General features: G+C 50.1%; 7 protein-coding genes across 7 annotated transcripts; 2 read left to right on the top strand and 5 right to left on the bottom strand.

Annotated features, from left to right (window-relative positions):
• Window positions 1–319: 319 nt before the first annotated feature.
• rab7 (Rab family GTPase YPT7) lies at window positions 320–1,522 on the bottom strand (the record flags this gene model as incomplete). Its single annotated transcript, XM_057191910.1, has 6 exons — window positions 320–429; window positions 486–633; window positions 682–861; window positions 933–1,092; window positions 1,157–1,317; window positions 1,358–1,522. 6 exons carry the CDS (start codon window positions 1,520–1,522, stop codon window positions 320–322), a joined length of 924 nt encoding a protein of 307 aa, XP_057056863.1.
• A 12-nt stretch (window positions 1,523–1,534) lies between these two features.
• N7474_000494 (ATG16 family protein) lies at window positions 1,535–2,285 on the top strand (the record flags this gene model as incomplete). Its single annotated transcript, XM_057191909.1, has 3 exons — window positions 1,535–1,619; window positions 1,678–2,063; window positions 2,127–2,285. The coding sequence occupies 3 exons, from the start codon at window positions 1,535–1,537 to the stop codon at window positions 2,283–2,285; spliced, it is 630 nt and encodes a 209-aa protein (XP_057056862.1).
• Window positions 2,286–2,539: 254 nt separating this feature from the next.
• dot1 (histone methyltransferase DOT1) lies at window positions 2,540–4,115 on the bottom strand (the record flags this gene model as incomplete). Its single annotated transcript, XM_057191908.1, has 2 exons — window positions 2,540–3,503; window positions 3,562–4,115. The coding sequence occupies 2 exons, from the start codon at window positions 4,113–4,115 to the stop codon at window positions 2,540–2,542; spliced, it is 1,518 nt and encodes a 505-aa protein (XP_057056861.1).
• A 462-nt stretch (window positions 4,116–4,577) lies between these two features.
• On the bottom strand, window positions 4,578–7,159 carry spb1 (rRNA methyltransferase spb1; the record flags this gene model as incomplete). Its single annotated transcript, XM_057191907.1, has 5 exons — window positions 4,578–5,134; window positions 5,188–6,448; window positions 6,486–6,884; window positions 6,938–7,087; window positions 7,142–7,159. The coding sequence occupies 5 exons, from the start codon at window positions 7,157–7,159 to the stop codon at window positions 4,578–4,580; spliced, it is 2,385 nt and encodes a 794-aa protein (XP_057056860.1).
• Window positions 7,160–7,429: 270 nt separating this feature from the next.
• On the top strand, window positions 7,430–10,161 carry N7474_000491 (uncharacterized protein; the record flags this gene model as incomplete). Its single annotated transcript, XM_057191906.1, has 5 exons — window positions 7,430–7,555; window positions 7,616–9,499; window positions 9,552–9,631; window positions 9,696–9,845; window positions 9,903–10,161. The coding sequence occupies 5 exons, from the start codon at window positions 7,430–7,432 to the stop codon at window positions 10,159–10,161; spliced, it is 2,499 nt and encodes an 832-aa protein (XP_057056859.1).
• A 207-nt stretch (window positions 10,162–10,368) lies between these two features.
• N7474_000490 (uncharacterized protein) lies at window positions 10,369–12,646 on the bottom strand (the record flags this gene model as incomplete). The annotated part of the gene is made up of 6 exons (XM_057191905.1): window positions 10,369–10,412; window positions 10,473–11,140; window positions 11,196–11,455; window positions 11,519–11,587; window positions 11,636–11,674; window positions 11,732–12,646. 6 exons carry the CDS (start codon window positions 12,644–12,646, stop codon window positions 10,369–10,371), a joined length of 1,995 nt encoding a protein of 664 aa, XP_057056858.1.
• A 1,219-nt stretch (window positions 12,647–13,865) lies between these two features.
• On the bottom strand, window positions 13,866–16,059 carry N7474_000489 (Zn(II)2Cys6 transcription factor; the record flags this gene model as incomplete). Its single annotated transcript, XM_057191904.1, has 6 exons — window positions 13,866–14,605; window positions 14,696–14,979; window positions 15,033–15,239; window positions 15,291–15,728; window positions 15,798–15,869; window positions 15,929–16,059. 6 exons carry the CDS (start codon window positions 16,057–16,059, stop codon window positions 13,866–13,868), a joined length of 1,872 nt encoding a protein of 623 aa, XP_057056857.1.
• Window positions 16,060–16,792: the final 733 nt, after the last annotated feature.

Raw genomic sequence — 16,792 nt, 5'->3', positions numbered from 1 at the left:
AGGCTGCGTTATTGAGTTATAGGTCCCTATCGTATGCTGGGAATATTTCGCGCAGATGGAGCATGGCCCCTAAGACTACAGAGTACGTGCGAATATCTATACCAATAACATAATGCCAACATCCATGGTATTCTCGCAACGAACAGACACGCCCAGCATTAAATCCGAGACCAGCCACAGACACACGGGGCAGTCACCCCACAGCAAAGATGCTATCTTCTCTACACAATCGACAACAAAGAACAACCCAGCAGCAAAACTGTACGCAGAGAGGGAAAAACAAGCGCTTGGAAAATCATGAGAGTATCGTGTTAGGGTATTAACAGGCACAGCCGTCGCGGTCATTGTCCAGGTGGATGTTGATCGGGTCGCTGAACTCGCCGCTGAACTCCTCCGCTTCTTCCTGTGCGAGCGCACTCCGGGCAATGACTGCACGTTCTGTCAGCAGTGAATCGAGGGAATAACGAAAGGAAAAAAAGACGCACCTTCAAACGCCTGCTCCACGTTCACAGCCTCCTTGGCACTGGTCTCAAAGTAGGGGATGTTGCCCTTGGACTGGCAGAACGTCATGGCTCGTTTCGACGAGATCATTCGCTTGCTCTCCTCCACATCGATCTTGTTGCCAATGACGACCTAGCTACATGTTAACAGACTTCAGTAAAACAAACACCGAGGACTTACGAAAGGGAAACTCTCAGGATCCCTCGGACTTGCTTGGATCAAAAACTCATCTCGCCAGCTATCCAGCGCCTCAAAGCTCTTGGAGTTGTTGACATCGTAGACGAGGACACAGCAATCCGCTCCGCGATAGAACGCAACGCCGAGTGACTGGAACCGCTCTTGACCAGCGGTATCCCAGATCTAGGTAGTTACGGAAGAGGTCAGTCGTTCAGCTGCAGATCCTCGACCCTTGCCTTTCAATCTTATCTTACCTGCATCGTCACGAGCCGGTCGTCCACCAGGACTTCCTTGGTGAGGAAGTCGGCTCCAATCGTCGCTTTATAGCTTCCACTGAATTTCTTGTTGACCTGTTTGGGGGCGGTGCATGTTAGCGATGACGGCGGATAGGTCACGAGGCCGGAGGGGGCGAGGCTGGACGGACATATTGGTTCATCAAGCTGGTCTTTCCAACACCACTGTCTCCAAGGATAATCACCTAAATCCATCGGGATGCCTAGTTAGCATGTCGGCAGCGTTGAGGAGGCTCAGGGTGATCCGGAGCTCGAGTGCGGAGAACGTACCTTGAGGAGAACCTTCTTCCGTGACGCCATAGCAGCGATCTGGGGAGTAGAACCACGCAAAGGATAAATGAGTGTTCTGATATGTAAGGAGTAGCTATTAATCGTGTCTTCCGGACCAGAATCCCGAAGCGCGGTGAGGAAGAGAGGAGAAGTGGGAGTTGCCAAGTTGGGTTGCAGTCATGACGGGGACCGGGGAGGCGGTCAGCTGGGCGGTCGGCATCGTTTATCGATAACGGATCGTTATTTGCCTCGTCATCTCTCATTCCTGGTCTGTCCATCATCGAATTCGGCCGATGCCCCACTGGCGAGAAGAATACGCCGCTGCTTTGGCTGCGAGAGATCGTCGGGAGAAAGCCAACGGTGCCCTATATGATGCTTGTATGCCCACGCATACCATTCCACTAGATCGTCTTCCGTTAACATCTCCGCTGCCTAGATACCAAGCTCGCTGATAGAACCAGTGCGCTAGCAGCACCACCCCGTGCAACAGGACCCAGCCCTCCAGCTGCTCACAAATTTTCCAGTGAAGCCCAGCGCTCCATACCATCACCCATCACCACAAATAAACAGCTATCGGCCGAGTCAGGAATCCCCTTGACCGACCTCTTGAATGCAACCCGCATAGACCTTTCGGCAGCCCAGCGTTCGCGCTCCGAGTTACAAGACCGTTTGAATCGGATTAGCACTGAAGTTGAAAAGCTTCGCAAAAAGAGTGGCCAGGATGGTCGGCGGATCAGTGCGTTGGAAAGCGAGAGGGTCCAGCTGCAGCTACGCCTCAAAGACCGTGATGAAGAGCTGAGAGGGAAGGCCAAGCTGTTGGAGGTGAGTTACGTTTCATTTCCTATTTTGGTTAAATATCTCTCACTGATGTGGTTGGCTTGCTAGGATTTCCAAGATGAAATGGCTACCCTCAACCTCCAACTCAACATGGCAGAAGAGCGGTCCACTCGATTCCAGCGTGAGAACCAGGAGCTCGTGGATCGCTGGATGGCGAGAATGGGCCAGGAAGCGGATGCCATGAACGATGCGTCGAAATTTTCCTAGTAGTTCACGATGCGCTTGCAGCATGGGATTTCAAGATTTTCCTTCTAGACGCTAGATAATTTATTCAGAAGCCTGGCAAATAAGAACAACCTCTTAATGTTTGTACAGATCAATTGATGGTATCATACATCGAATCACAGGATATATCCAAGACAAAAAGTAATCTACAAGCTTTCAGGATGCCAAATGTATCATGCACACCACTGCTTTCCAGCATCAACAAAGAAGAAAAAAGCTATACCCCCAGGCCTTCGTCAGAGGGAATTTTCCATAAAGGCCTTTAGCCGTGCACTGTCTTTAGTGGCGATAAAATAGGTACCACCAACGTCAGTCCAGCTGACGCTATTCGACCAGTAATTCTTCTGCTGGACCTTCAACAGATTGATCGGAGAGTTGAGATTGCGAGACTGGATCTTATGGCCGGCCGGGACGAACGACTTGAGCGAGACAATCTTGCAACCCTCCTTCATATCCAGAAAATGGTTGATCAGCTCGTTGTTCAACTGCGGCGTAAAGGCCTGGTTGTTGATGAGGATCACGTCCGCGCGTTTCAGGACATCGACAATGCTCTGCTGCTCGAGAAAATCGCCGCGAACGAGATGCGTCTTGCCCGGCGCAAGACCCCACAGCCGGCATCGGGCCTTGAACTCGGCCTGCTGGAGGTCTGCCAGATCGCATGCGTTGGACATCATCTCGCAGCCCCAGCTCTCGCAGCCGATCTCGAGCGCGGCCTGGAGAACCACATTGCCGACGCCGGATCCCAAGTCGACGAACACCTGGCCCGACTTCAGTTTGGTCTCCTTGAAGATGTTGCTGATGAACCGAGGGAGGAGTTCTCCGTAGACGTTGTCCGTGCCGTTCTCGTATTGACGCAGAGACTCGACGCGGGGAGAAACGGTGCGCGCATAGATTTGCGTCAGCATCCGCTCCACCCAAGGGAGACTCATACGATGCGTCGAGTCAAGTCGCTTCGCTAGACTGCCGTTGGTCCTCAACCGTTCAATGGTCTCGTTGTAATCGTTGACCGCATCTTTGAACTGAGTCTCGGACGCTACAGCCAAAGCCCGGCGCAGACGTCGCCTGATACCCGTTGTCTCGTTATTGAACTCTTCCGAGTTCTCATCCGGAATATAATTGTCAGACACAGTCTCGATCACCTGCACGATATCGTCGATCGGCCGGAAGCCGTCGTTTTCTCGAGGCACCACCAAGTCATATCTAATCACACAGTGGGTTAGCTGTCAGGGTTTGCACTTTTGAAGACCATGCCACATACCTTTCCTTCTGCGACGCACTAGGATACTGCAGAAGAACCACGGTCGGCGTACCCTCGGCCCCAAAGCCCGGTTTAAATTTGCCGGGCTTCTGTTCCGAGGTGATATCCGCAGCGTGCACCATCTTGAACGGCCTCGCTCCTTCCTCCGAAAAAGCCTTCACTGAGCGAAGACGCCTGTCGGGATCGGGTTCCGCGCTGGCGCTCGTGCGCGCGCGCTTGCGCACTTCGAACGAGGTATCACTGTCGCTGACATCGTCGTCGCTCGAGAGCCGTGTTTCGGGCGTAGGACGCTTACGGCCGCGAGACGGAGTGCTCAGCCTTTGCTTCGCGGGGCGAGCGTCCGCGTCGCTTGAGACTGACCGCGACTTGACCGCGGAGACTCTGCGGCCGCGGTCAGATGAAGGCTGCGGGCGAACGGGGCGGGCGTCGGGGGTGGAGGGCGTCGATCGCGAGGTAGTAGCTGGTGGTCGAGCCTGGACGACTTTGCGAACCTGGGGTTTTTTGGGTTGGAGGGAGAAAGCCCCTCCTTTCTGGAGATGGTCGAAGAAGCCCATGAGACGATATGGAAAAGAATGCAAATATGTATAGATAAAGAATGTAGGGGGTTCAACAAATACCTGGCAACTCCATAGGCCAGGCACCGAGAAATATATATATATGGTATGGGGGAGTTGGAGGAGGCAACGAAGATAAGACGGAGCAAGAATGAGAAAAGTCCGAGTTGATCGATAAGCGCCACTCAGTGATCTCGGACCCAATCACAACGAAGTCACGAACTATGGACCGAGGGTATACTTAGCGAGTATATATTGTATGCATTCGCTCGTATTATACAAATTTTGCTGAGAACTGGGCCCCATCATCATCCAAAGTGTTCCCTCGCATATGTATACATAATCCAGGAATTCCCTTCCCTTTTGCGGGTTGTCGGGGCTGTCCTATCGCAAGATATGGCCGAGGTACGAAGGGACAAACTATAGAAAATATCGAGTATATGCATTCGCTAGTATGAACACCTATTTCTGCTTCTTCTTCGCCAGTCTCTTCTGCGCCCGAATATCCTTCTTCATCCGCGAGTCCACAATCTTGTACTTGCCCTTAACGCCACGAGGACGCCCCGAGATACCCCGGTTGGCGCCCTTGGCCACCACCAGCTTGACTTGCTGCTTGGGCTTCTTCTTGGTAGCCTTGCTCATCAGCTTGGTGATCGCCTGCGACTTGTCCCGCTCACTCAGCGCCTCGTCATCGGCCAGAAGAGCCGACTTCTTGCGCAGCTTCTCCAGTCTCTGCGCGGCCTTGAACTTCTTGCGGCCCTTGGCCTCCATCACCTTCTTGATCGGGCGTGCGTTGATAGCGCGCATCTTTTCGCGGATGGCAGCTGCAGCAGCCTTGGTGATCGGACGGTGGGGCTTGCTGTGCTGGCCCTCGTCATCCAGGAACCACTCCGGAAGCCCGTCCATGTCGCGGAACGCGAAACGATTGTAGCCGTCGTCAACAATATCCTGTGATCTTTTTTCGCCAGTGGCCATTGACTGGGCCAGCGCCATCGCTTCGGCGGTAATGATATCGATGTCTGCCGCGGACATGTTAGAAAAGAGCCTGTAAGGACTGGCTATGGGGACTTACCGAGCTGGCCATTCGCCTTGCGCGGATCTTCAGGTTCTTCCACCTCTCCCTCCGAATCATCGACCCATTCTTTCTCCTGTTTCTTTGATGCTTGCTTCTGCTTCTTCTGCTTTGGGGCAGGAGCCTCCTCTTCCTCCTCTTCTTCCCCATCACCCATTTCGATGTCCTCATCCTTGGCGTCCTCTTCTTCCTCCACCTCCTCCTCCTCCTCTTCAGCCTCGTCACCTAGGCCCTGGAAGATGTCCTGGTCGAAGAACAACGCAGCGTTGTTGGACAGACTTCCGGACTGAAGGGGCCGGTCAGCTGAAGCGGCCGTTTCCTGCTCATCCTCCTCATCCTCATCATCACTGCCTTTATTCTCGTCGGAAAAGCCCTCCCATTCCTCGGTCTCGTAATTTTTACGAGCCTTCTTAGCACGCAATTTCGAATCCTTGTCCTGCATGCGGTCTTGATACTGTTCGTACATTGTGTCAAGTTCCCGTTCAAGGCGATCACCATCCTCGTCGGACTCTTCGGATTCGGATCCAGATTCATCCTCACTTTCACTTTCGGCTGGGATATCACGAGCATTGGTGACAGCGTCGCGAGCATTCGCGCGGTCGATGCGCTTCAACGAGAAGGTGGCGTCCTCACCACCAGGTCCAATTTGCTCCATGCCGATATCCATTGGAGTGGTCATGTGCATTTGCAGGCGAACAATCTCCTTCCGTCTCTTTTCGTTCTCCTTGCGCCTCTCTTTTTTGCTTCGAGAGGTTTCCTTCTCCCGCATTTTAAGAAGCTGCTCCTGAATAGCTAGTTCCTCATCCATTGGAGCAATCTCGGCGACTTCCTCGGCCTCAGTTTCCTGTGACTGATTCTTTTTGACGACAAGACCAAACTTCTCCCGAAGCTTCAGTCGCCATCGGAGCAAGTTGCGAAACTCCTTCTTGCCAAGAATTTTCAAATCCTCACAACACGTCCGGATCTCGTCGGTCGTTTCTTCCAGGCGGTCCACCGTGGATAGGGCAAGATCACCACCAGGTGGCTGTTGGAAGCTGAGTTTGTTGTATGAACCCAGGATAGCAATCGGATCGGTGGTGTTGATAAACTCTGTTACCGAAATCTCCTTGAACTGGGTGTAGTCCCCTTCTTCATAACCCTCTCTCCTCCGCCTCTTCTTTTCCGGGTTGAAGACTTTCGCCTCGTTGTTCGGGGTCGGGTCTGCCAGTTCCGCAAAGACATGCTTCGGGTCCAAGAATTTCGGGTCGATCCGCTTGGGAGCCTTGTATCCGCGACAAACGACGAAAATTTCTGCAGACACATTTCGAGAAGAAGGGGGTTTTTGTGGCCTCCACGGACGTGAAGAGTTGCTTGAAAACCCACAGGAGAGGGTTGTAGTCCTTGGACCGGAAAACTTTGGTGACGAATGATCCGCCTTCATTCAAAAACTCGGTGGCCAGTTTCAAAGATTGCAAGACCAGCTCTGCCTGGGAGAAAGCGTCTTGAACCCACGCCGAACCGACATTGGGGGCACCGTCGTGAAGCACACAGTCCGCTTTCCAATGCTTAAGGTGAGACCGGATCGTCGCGCGGCACTTTTCAGTTGTGATATCACTCTGGAAGGTAATGGCTCGGGGGATGGGTTTGATCGGGGAGAGATCGACACCGACGATGATGCTTTGCGCGGGCATGCATTCTGCGGCCACTTGACACCATGACTGCAAAACAGTTAGACAGGATGTTTCGCATGTAGACCACTAGCAAGACTTACACCTGGTGCAGCACACAGATCGAGTAGAACCTTGCTCTTTTCCAAGAACCCATACTTTTGGTTCAATTGGATCAACTTGAACGCTGCACGGGCACGGTAGCCCTTCTCCTTTGCCAAGCGATACCATTTATCCAAACGGCCTTTGCCGTGCTGCTAGCAGTTAGTATCACAGAACGGTACTATGGAGCCCAGTGATTTGCGTACCTTCTTCTGGATCGCCATCTTGGCTTGAAGACAACAGTGCTGGTGGCTTATCAACTTGGACGGGAAGAAAAAAAAAGTCAAGCACTTATCGTTCACCGCCCTGTGTTTCTGCCCAGCCATTTGCTGCCTCAGGCCATAAGGCACCCACTGCTCAGCTTACATGTGACGTGGGTGAGTAACTAACTACAGGCAGCTGTTCTGTTCTTGTTTGTATTCCATCACCGATTCTACCTTGACGACTCCAAGCGCCATAGAATATCCCTGTCTGATGCTCTTTTTTCCACCCCCATGCCGCTGGGTCCTCGCAAGAGAGTGAAGCCCAGCCCCTCTGGCGCGGACTCGCCGTCCCCCGCAGTGTCGAGCACTGATGCCGCGAGAGACCGCTCCGACTCCCAGTCACGAGTTCCGGGCGCTGTAAGCCTAAAATTTCACTAGGTTGTCAATATAGCTAATCGTTTTTGTCCTTCCACGCAGAACTGGTACCCTGCGTCCTGGTCGGCCGTAGCGCGAGTGTCGAAAGCGGCCCCAGTTACCGAGGTTGCCCGTGAGAGCATCTCCGTCGCCAAAAACGTAGCGTCTAGCATCACGAACTCTTCAACATCTCTCCATGATAGGCCGAACCCGTCTCACCATCCCTCCATTCAACTGACGAAGAAAGCGGGTGCATCAACCAGATCGCTTCCTGCAGGCGCAACTACGACAAAGGTCAACATTGCGTCGGATGGTTCAGCATCTACCACCGCTGTCGACAAGCTCGCTGAACCAGTCACCGAGGAAACGGAGACACCGAAGAAAGAAGCATCCAATGAAGCTCCTGCCAAACCTCTAGAGCATACGTCGAAGGAACAGGAATCCGCCCCAGACGGCGAGACCCGAATTGACGCGTCGCATGCGGAACAAGCAGTACCTGCTGAGCAGCCCGGCGGATGGTTTTCTTGGTTCCATAGACCGGCTGTGATCGACAACGGCCCTGTGACTGCTCCGACTTCTACAGGGACGGAAGGTAATCTGCCAGCAGATAACCAAGTTGGTGTCCAACCAGACGTCAGACATCCACCAGGTCCGGAGGTGCAGGAAGAGATACAACAGGAACAATCACAGGGACAGGCTGCGGAGACTACTGAGAACTCACTAACGGCCCAGAAACGTTCGTGGCTCCAGATGTGGTACGGTTCGAGTGCATCGTCCAAACAGGGGGAACAACCTCCTGCAGAGCCTACTGTTTCCACTTCAGCAGAGGGCGGTGTTCCTGAAGCTAATGGTGACGATACCACATCAAGAGATCAATCGGACGACCCAACCGGCCCTTCCCGGAATCCGGTTGGGACTGCGAGATCATCTGGTTGGTCTTTTTGGACTAAAGACCCTTCCAAGGACGCTACTCCAGATAAAGCCGCAGAGGTCCAAGCAATCGAAGCGTCCATACCTCCTGGAGCTCAGTCGAGGCCGATGGCGCTTGAACCGGACCCAGAGGCAAACGTCAAAATCACCAAGAAAGGTAGCATCAAAGTGAAGGCACCTAAAAACAATGCCGAGTCTGTTCAGTCCAAAGATGGGCCTGCTCCCGTCATTGAAGCCACATCTACATCACTGCCACCGATCGAGCCTCGTCCAGTTGAGGCTACTGCCTCGAAGCAATTGCTGAAAATATTGCCTAATCAAGTGCTGCCGCGGGTTAAAGAAACATACGTGCTGGAAGAGTCGCCATCTCTCTTACAGAGCCTTGGTCGATTTCTACATTACAGCAAAGCTCAACAACCTCAGCATGTTTGCAGAACCAAGGCTTTGCCTCATATTAAGCGTGCCCTGTCCATCGGCGTGCATGGTTACTTCCCGGCTCCCCTTATTCGAAGCGTCTTTGGTCAACCAACGGGGACTTCAATACGATTCGCCAATATGGGTGCAGAGGCTATTCACAAGTGGACAGAAGGCCAGGGATACTCATGCGAGGTTGAAAAAATCGCTTTGGAAGGCGAAGGGCGTATTTCGGAACGAGTCGACTTGCTATGGAAATTGCTCCTGAATTGGATGGAGAAGATCCGGAGCGCTGACTTCATCATGGTTTCATGCCACTCCCAAGGAGTCCCGGTGGCGATCCTGCTGGTTGCGAAGCTGATTTCGTTCGGCTGCCTGAACGCCGCACGAGTGGGGATCTGTGCTATGGCTGGTGTCAATTTGGGACCATTTCCTTCCTACCGATCCCGATGGATCAGCGGATCTGCTGGGGAGCTGTTCGAGTTTGCACTCCCGTTTAGCCAGGTATCCAAGGATTATGAGGCCGCACTACGATGCGCCGTTGATTTCGGGGTCCGAATTTCGTATATCGGCAGTATTGATGATCAACTCGTTTCCTTAGAGGTACGTGCCTCTTACTCTTCTTTGGTTCGAGGTCTGCTAACTTTGTGATTAGTCTTCCCTCTTTTCACCAATTGCACATCCTTACATATACCGCGCTGTCTTTGTGGACGGCAGAGTCCATGCCCCGAGTTTGTGAGTATACCTCAAAATGCCAGAGATTTTAGATTTTTGAAAACAAACTGACAAGCATTATTAGTCTTTCGCATCTTGTTGGCTTTGCCCTAAAACTTCGCAACCTTGGCATCTCAGATCACGGTCTCATCCGTGAGCTCAGTCAACCTCTCGCTGGCAGTCTTTATACAGGTGAAGGCCATTCTCGTCTTTACGACGACGAAGCTGTATATGAGTACGTTCAGATTCTACCTTGCATTTCCTCATCGAAACTAACTTTATGGTTGCCAAGTATGGCCATTGAATTTGCCCTCGAAACATCATCCATCCCCTCCGCTCTTCTCAACATCAAACGGTCACATCCCGCTGTCTCACCAAATCCGTACATCCTGCCCTTCGCCATGCGCGGCCTTCTGGAAGAGGAGTACGTGCGCCGTGAACTACACGAGGAGACGATGGAGCTGCTGAAACAGTTTGATGACTGGAAGCCACTGACCAAGGTCTTGAAAGATGTCAAGTTTCGTTTGGAGGGCATTCGATCCAAGCTCTAGATTCTCTTTTTCTATGTCTCTATTTGGTGGCTGGTTCCGTGTGTATTAGATTGAAGACTCGCTATTTAGAGAATACAGATACGATCTCAGGAGTCTCTTGTTTGTGTTATGTGGAAACCCATCTTTCAGAATTGTCTGAAAATAGATAACTCGATACATTGACTGAAGAAGAATTCTAGATAAGTACAAGGAAGAGTTCGTCCCATTTCATATCAAGGAAAACGCTGCTTGATATGCACCTTTGATTTCATCTGAAAGAGTTCGCGTCAGCAAATTTGATCAAGATAAAAGGGAAAGAAAAAAGAACCAACCTCTCATCCCATCCAACGCCTCAAAAGCAAGCGAGTAATTCGCCGAGGCGGCGATAATATGCTGCAATCCCTGCCGAAGCTCAGCTACGAGCTGACCAGTGGAGCCTTCGACATATACATTTTCCAAATCCGGAGAGAGTCTCGTCGCGACTCGCGCCTTATAGAACACCATAAGGAGCGTGTAGCTGCTTTGCATTAGACAGCAAGCAAAGTATGGCATGGTACGAGGAAGAGAGCCGCTGTAATACTGCTGCTGATGATTTTGATGTTGAGAGTCCAAAAGCGGCTGTGGAAGAGGTAGGGTTTGAAACATTCGTGAGATTACTAGGGCAGCACGGAGACAGACTTGGGCGGAGTGCTCGCAGCTGTAAGGAAATCCGGAGGTGAAGGGGTGCTGCGGATACTGTGGGATGGAGGAAGGGCGGACTTCTGAGGAGGTAGAGGAATCGGGGGGTGTCAGGTACTCGGTTGATGAGGCTCGTTGAAATGGATCGATGTTATTTTTTGAGCATTGGAGGCTGGCAAGCCCGTTTCCAGACATGGAGGATTTGGTGACCGCATCGGTGTTTGGGGCGTTGGGGGTGGCAGCCGCAGTCAAGTCGCAATGTTTCTTGATGAAGATGGGGATGTCGGAGAAGGCTCGAAAACGATGGACTTTGATCTGCGCACTGAAAAGCGTCAGTAAGCTACTCTTTTATGTAAGAAAACGTTTTACCTGCGTACCTGGATAGCTTTATGCGGGAGATAGCACGGATAGAGTGCGCTGTCATGGTTTCTTGGTAATCACCAAATCCTGTTTCTTGTGGAATTGGAGGAAGTAAATCGATTTGTGTGAGTACAGAGTTAATCCAGCCATCTAGGTGCTGCATTCGCTCGAAAAGGTAATGCATGTTTGATCTCGATGTCAGACATTTCTTTAGATCGGCAACGAATTGAGTGGCTGACAACAGCACTTGTTGGGCTTGTGTGAAAATAGACCATCCCTAAAGAAGAAATTAGTCCACAACCTCCAACAGATAATATTCATTGGTAAGAAGAGAACGCACCTCGGCATCGGTTGCAAAGCGTGGATAAGGGGTTGTGAATTGAGGGTCGTTGATGACGATAGAAGGAGGCTAATTTCATCAGAAGTATTCAAACCTGGCTTCGATAGTAACACTCACCGTTGTGCTTGTTATAGAGCCCTGCACGACACAGTGATACTACAACAATTAAAGGTCAGATATAGCCCAAGCAAACAAACCAAGAAAGTATCGAACCGTCATCCACCAGGCCCTCCGACGAGCCTCAGAGAACTCATCAATTTCTTCTCCATGGGCATGAAGTGATTTGTCCAGAGCAATGGCCAAGGCTTGTCCAGCGCGATATCTCATTTTGAGCAAGTTCCCTCTTTGGCAGTACTCATACACCGATAGCACTAACAGTGCTAAAAGACTCTCCAGATCCGCTGGAGTCTGAGGGTGGAATCTTTCTCGGTTGATAAAAGGCCGCCCGCTTGATAATGCTTGACCTGGGTCGCACGAAGACACGTCGAGATCACAATCTGATTCTATGGTCGTGTTGGCCAGCTGTGCCAATGTATGAGCATATGTCCTGCGTTGGGTGACGGATGCTGTGGATGATGGTTCTGGGTCGCTAGGGTGAGGAATAAGGGCGAGAATAGCAGAAATTGCGAGACTTAGAGGTGAACGAGGTCGATAGACCATGAGCGGCACCTCCGAAGCCGGATTTGCGAATGATATTGGACAGTTCATTGGCCTATCCGGACATGGTGGTGAAACTCGTGGCGGCAAGATCGGTAGGTAGCAATGTATAAAGTCATAATAAGCGTTCAATCTTCCTAATATGTTAGAATGTGATATTTTATGGCTGATGAAACACCCAACGCACATTTCTGGTTCACTCCCATAAGTTCTCACCAGGCACAGCGAGGCATTTCCCGACTCCGAGGGCATTGTATTGATGAACCCATCACTGGAGTAAACCCCTTGGAAGATAGAGGGAATATCTGATTGAAGATCTAGGTGCCGTAAGCCTGCTCCGGGAATAGAGAGCAAATTAATTTGATCAAAGATCTCCGATGCTGTGGTATCGTCAGGGGACGTAAGAGATATGTGAGTGGGGATGCGCACTTGCTTCAAAATCAGTTTGCGGAACATCAGCGTACTCGACATCTTCCTGAGGTGACCGCTCCTCGACAACCGGCGACGCTTTTCGTTTCTTCTGTCGTGGTCCGCCTCGTTTGCTTGGCAGATATGAACACTTTCTACCTTTGCTGACACACTAGGTCGCCGCTATTAGCGCGAGGAGATGAGGGGGTAGAAAAGAGCAAGAAGCAACGAACACTAGCACAGGGATCCTGCCCAGCGCAGCGTGTTCTTGAAGCGCGGCTATGTTTTCATTAATCTTCCGTTCATATCTTCGGGAACTGGACAGCGTTAGTTACCAGGGCAGACAAGCCACCTTCACCGGCGGTTTGGCAAATTTCTTGCGAGCCAGCGGACATTGAGATGCCGACTGTGGCCCGAGCTTGTCGTCAAAGGAACCGGTCATTTTGTCAAATACCGGTACATGTAGTCTGCGATCAATCACCACAATCTACTCCTGTTGAGCCGGTACGTGTCTCAGAGACGCAGCCTGCCCTCGCCTGTTCAGCGATGGCACATTCTGCGAAAAAGAATACTGGGTCAAATCTGAGAGTTGGCTTTGTGTCGTCGGGTGAGATTTGATATATAATAGAGTATGTCGAGGAAGTCGGGCGCTGTCTCGAATCCTCTGTTGAGCAAATCCCGAGGCGTGGAGACATCGGGATTTGCTTTGACTCTCCTTAAAAAGGGCGGAGCGTCGTCACGCAACACGCATGCTAAACCCTCATGAACATCGTACAGGGGGAATACCACCAATCAAGCATTGAATAATGATTTCTAATAAATGCCAGGGATATGCGAATGCATGGAATGAGGAATGTGCATATCCGATTGAGGGTTGCAAATGATACCGGATGTGACATACAATACTAACAACTAAAAGCAATAAGTTAACGTAATTACGTCCGGATAACAATCCCACGTGATATTTTAACACCCGAGACACGGCGGATCTAAGTTGCATTGCATATTTGAGGCGATCTGATCTTCTTACTTGCGGGTGAAAGATTCCAGGAAATATAATGGTCCAGATTCAGTCTAGCGACATTGGTAACGAGTGAGGTTTCGATATGAACAACAGTCAGGTAGCCTTATGTATTTTATTCCCAGGCAAAGCAATTCAACGGAATAGTTATCTTACTCTAGTCGAACCAATCTGTTTATGAAATTCTTTTCATTGCACAATATAGAACTTTGTGGGTATCGAGTTGTAGACCTATCAATTGATGTGCAATATGGTAAAAGGTTAAAATGACATGCCTGATATCTCAATCAACCCATTCAGCATCTCATCCACGGAAACATCCTGCAGAAAATCCGGCCATGACTCAGGGCTATAGTCCTGTGAGCCTTCTTGCCTATATCCAAGACTCACGTCAGGAAAAGGAGCAATTAAGGGCTCGAAAGTGCTCATTGACGATGATCCCGGATGCCTGGCATCAGAGGTTGCCATCGAATCAAGTATTTGACCTGCGTCTGCTGACTCTTGCGCGTGTGCAGGAGCATGACGTTCCGCAAACCAGTCATGAATGCGCTGCAGCCATTTCACATAGAAATCAGATGTATCTGGCGCATTCGTTCGAGCATTGTGGAGAGCTGTCAACCGTGTTACATAGCCTTTTAGCACCTCTTGCATATTGAGCGCTTTACGCAAAGATCGGATTCGCGCCTCCTGCCGCAAGTTCTTGTCCATCGCAACAATACAGAGCTTGCATGACATAACCATAATGAATGCGTTTTCTAGCCATTCAATGTAGCTAATCATTCGAAGGTGACCGGTGGGTAAGCTCAGATAATAATCAAAGTAGCTTTTGGCTGTAGCGAGGCCAACGCGGAGAGTGTCAATCTGGAACGAAGTGCGTAGGAAGAAAGAAGTCTTTTTCCTCTTCCCGAGATCATCAGACTCATCAAGCGAGGCATGTTTGTCAAATAGAATGGCCTGACAAAGGTACAGAGTCAAGGCTTGGAAAAGTGACCAAATCAGAGCTATGGAGTGTCAGTCTTCTTCATTGGTTCCAGGGGCCGTTTTTACGAGTATTGGAGTAGGTCATGTTCAACAACGGGTCAGACACTCACTGCTTTCTTGCATTGGAAATGGGAGCAGGTCCCGGTAATTCTCCATCTCTTGTCGGAATTGCTGAACATGGTCTTCAATCTTTGACTTCCTGCTCTCTAAATCCATCTCTTGGGCGTTATTCAACATAGCTGCGTCAGCTCGCTCAAATATATGTTGCAATTGAACGAGATGAATAAGATACTTGTCACTGGGGTATCTCGAGGACTGGGCTAGTTCAAGAGCCGATTTCTCAATGAATGAAGACCAAGGCAGCATGCATGTCTTCTCGATCGTAATTGAAATGCTATGGAATACAATCAGCAAACCGGTCGTCACATTATTGTCCGGTTCACTAACCATGATGAAATGACAAAGCATCCGATGAGAGCCCTATATTCATCATGGAGCTCAGACACTTTGTCCTTTTGAACTTTCCCGCCGACGCTTAGTGGCTGTGGAAGGGTTCGCAGCATGACTGGCCGATCTAAGCGCCGATCAACCACGATGCTAAGCATAAGGTGATGATAGCTCGAGGCCTGCAGGGGGCGAAGCTGGTGCTGAGACCTGTTAAGAACAAATCAGAATGATGCCGTCATCCTAGAGGAATCTTCCTACCATGCCATAAAAACCAGTAGCCCCTGTAGAACCTCCACTGGAGGAATCGAATTTTCGAGCATGGTTTGGCTCACAATGAAAGCATGAAACCTTTCCTCCAGGACTCGCTGCAAAGGCCTATCATAGTGTAAAGAGACCATAAGGATAGAGAGGAGTAAGAAAGGTTTCTCTTCTCGAAGCTGCTCAACTGCTGTTTGTGGCGGCAAGATAACAAAAGGAAACTGAGGCATTAGCGTCTGGCAAAATACATCCAGGAGTTCTCTAGAACTATCAAGACTGATAATTCCCATTCCAATGACATCCAGTGCCGTGTTGTTGTCGTCGATGTTTTCTGGGCTTGCTGCTTTGACATGGTGATATGGGTTTTGCGACGGCTCAGACGTATTATTGCTGTTTTGTAAAAGCTGATTGACTTTGTCTTCAAGGGCAGTAAGCCGCCTATATCATGAAAGACTTTAATTACTGTCCCAAGTGCGGTATTCACTACAAGCAATTCTGCAGACTTACGTATCTTTTTTATCCGGATTGTAGCGCGACCGAGCTGCTCGGAAATAGCATTCTTTGTCAAGTCGAAGACAGCTACAAAGCTTTTGTCAGTTTGAGAAACTAAAACAAAATATCCTTAAATGCTGGCGGACCGATCACAACTAGAAGAGCCCGATGTTCGGAAGCATCGGATCTTTGCTCGAGCACAGGTCTGACATGTCTTGACCCGATTCGGGCCAGGTGTGGCGGACACACCGGGAACCGTATGAGTTGTGTGAACCATTTCAAAGACGTCTATACAATCAAGAGCCCTTGGTCGGACAAGGACACGGACACCTGGAGGTTTATGTAGACCTAAAGGAGCGGACACGGACACGGACAAGGAGTCGGAGGTTTCGGTGGGCGAAATCCGGCTTCTGGTTCCACCCTTTGGGGGCCAAATAAGCTTAGTGATCACAGCACGACAAAGCAATATTATTGGCCAAGAGAAACGATAGTGATGATTAGCGAGTTCCAGCTGACTGTGGCCATTACTTTCCCTTCGGACTTACATATTGCGAAGCTGAATTTCCTTCTTTTATTCCTGAATAGACTCTTTCCTCGGAGATAGATAAACGCAACTGTGGAATTGGAGGAGATGCTAATTTCAAAAGAGTATTTGTAGTCAAGACGTGATCCGTGGAAGGTGCAAGATGATCATGTCGAGGATGATGGGATTTCTTTGCAGTTTCGTAGACTGTCCACGGGAGTGACATGGCGATAGAGATGTAGAGCTGCTGCATCTTCAAATCTAATAATTTAAATCAATATTGTCTTCCTTATTCCATGTCTCAATTTCCAATATTTATTTTCTTTTATTCTACCAGTGGGCAAACCGTGGATGCCCATGTTTTTCAAGTTTTTTTCTCAGTCGTGTTCGCCATTTAGAGGCATCGATTTCTTGAATTGGAGTATCAGAATCGAAACCGGAAGAAACTTAGTAGATTCGTTGATGGATGCATGTGACGATATAACTG

This window comes from Penicillium riverlandense (assembly GCF_028828495.1).
Source record: "Penicillium riverlandense strain IBT 135883 chromosome Unknown utg000001l_segment0_segment0, whole genome shotgun sequence".
NCBI lineage: Eukaryota > Fungi > Ascomycota > Eurotiomycetes > Eurotiales > Aspergillaceae > Penicillium > Penicillium riverlandense.
Note: the sequence above shows the minus strand (reverse complement) of the source record. Positions and strands in the feature narration are given on the sequence as shown.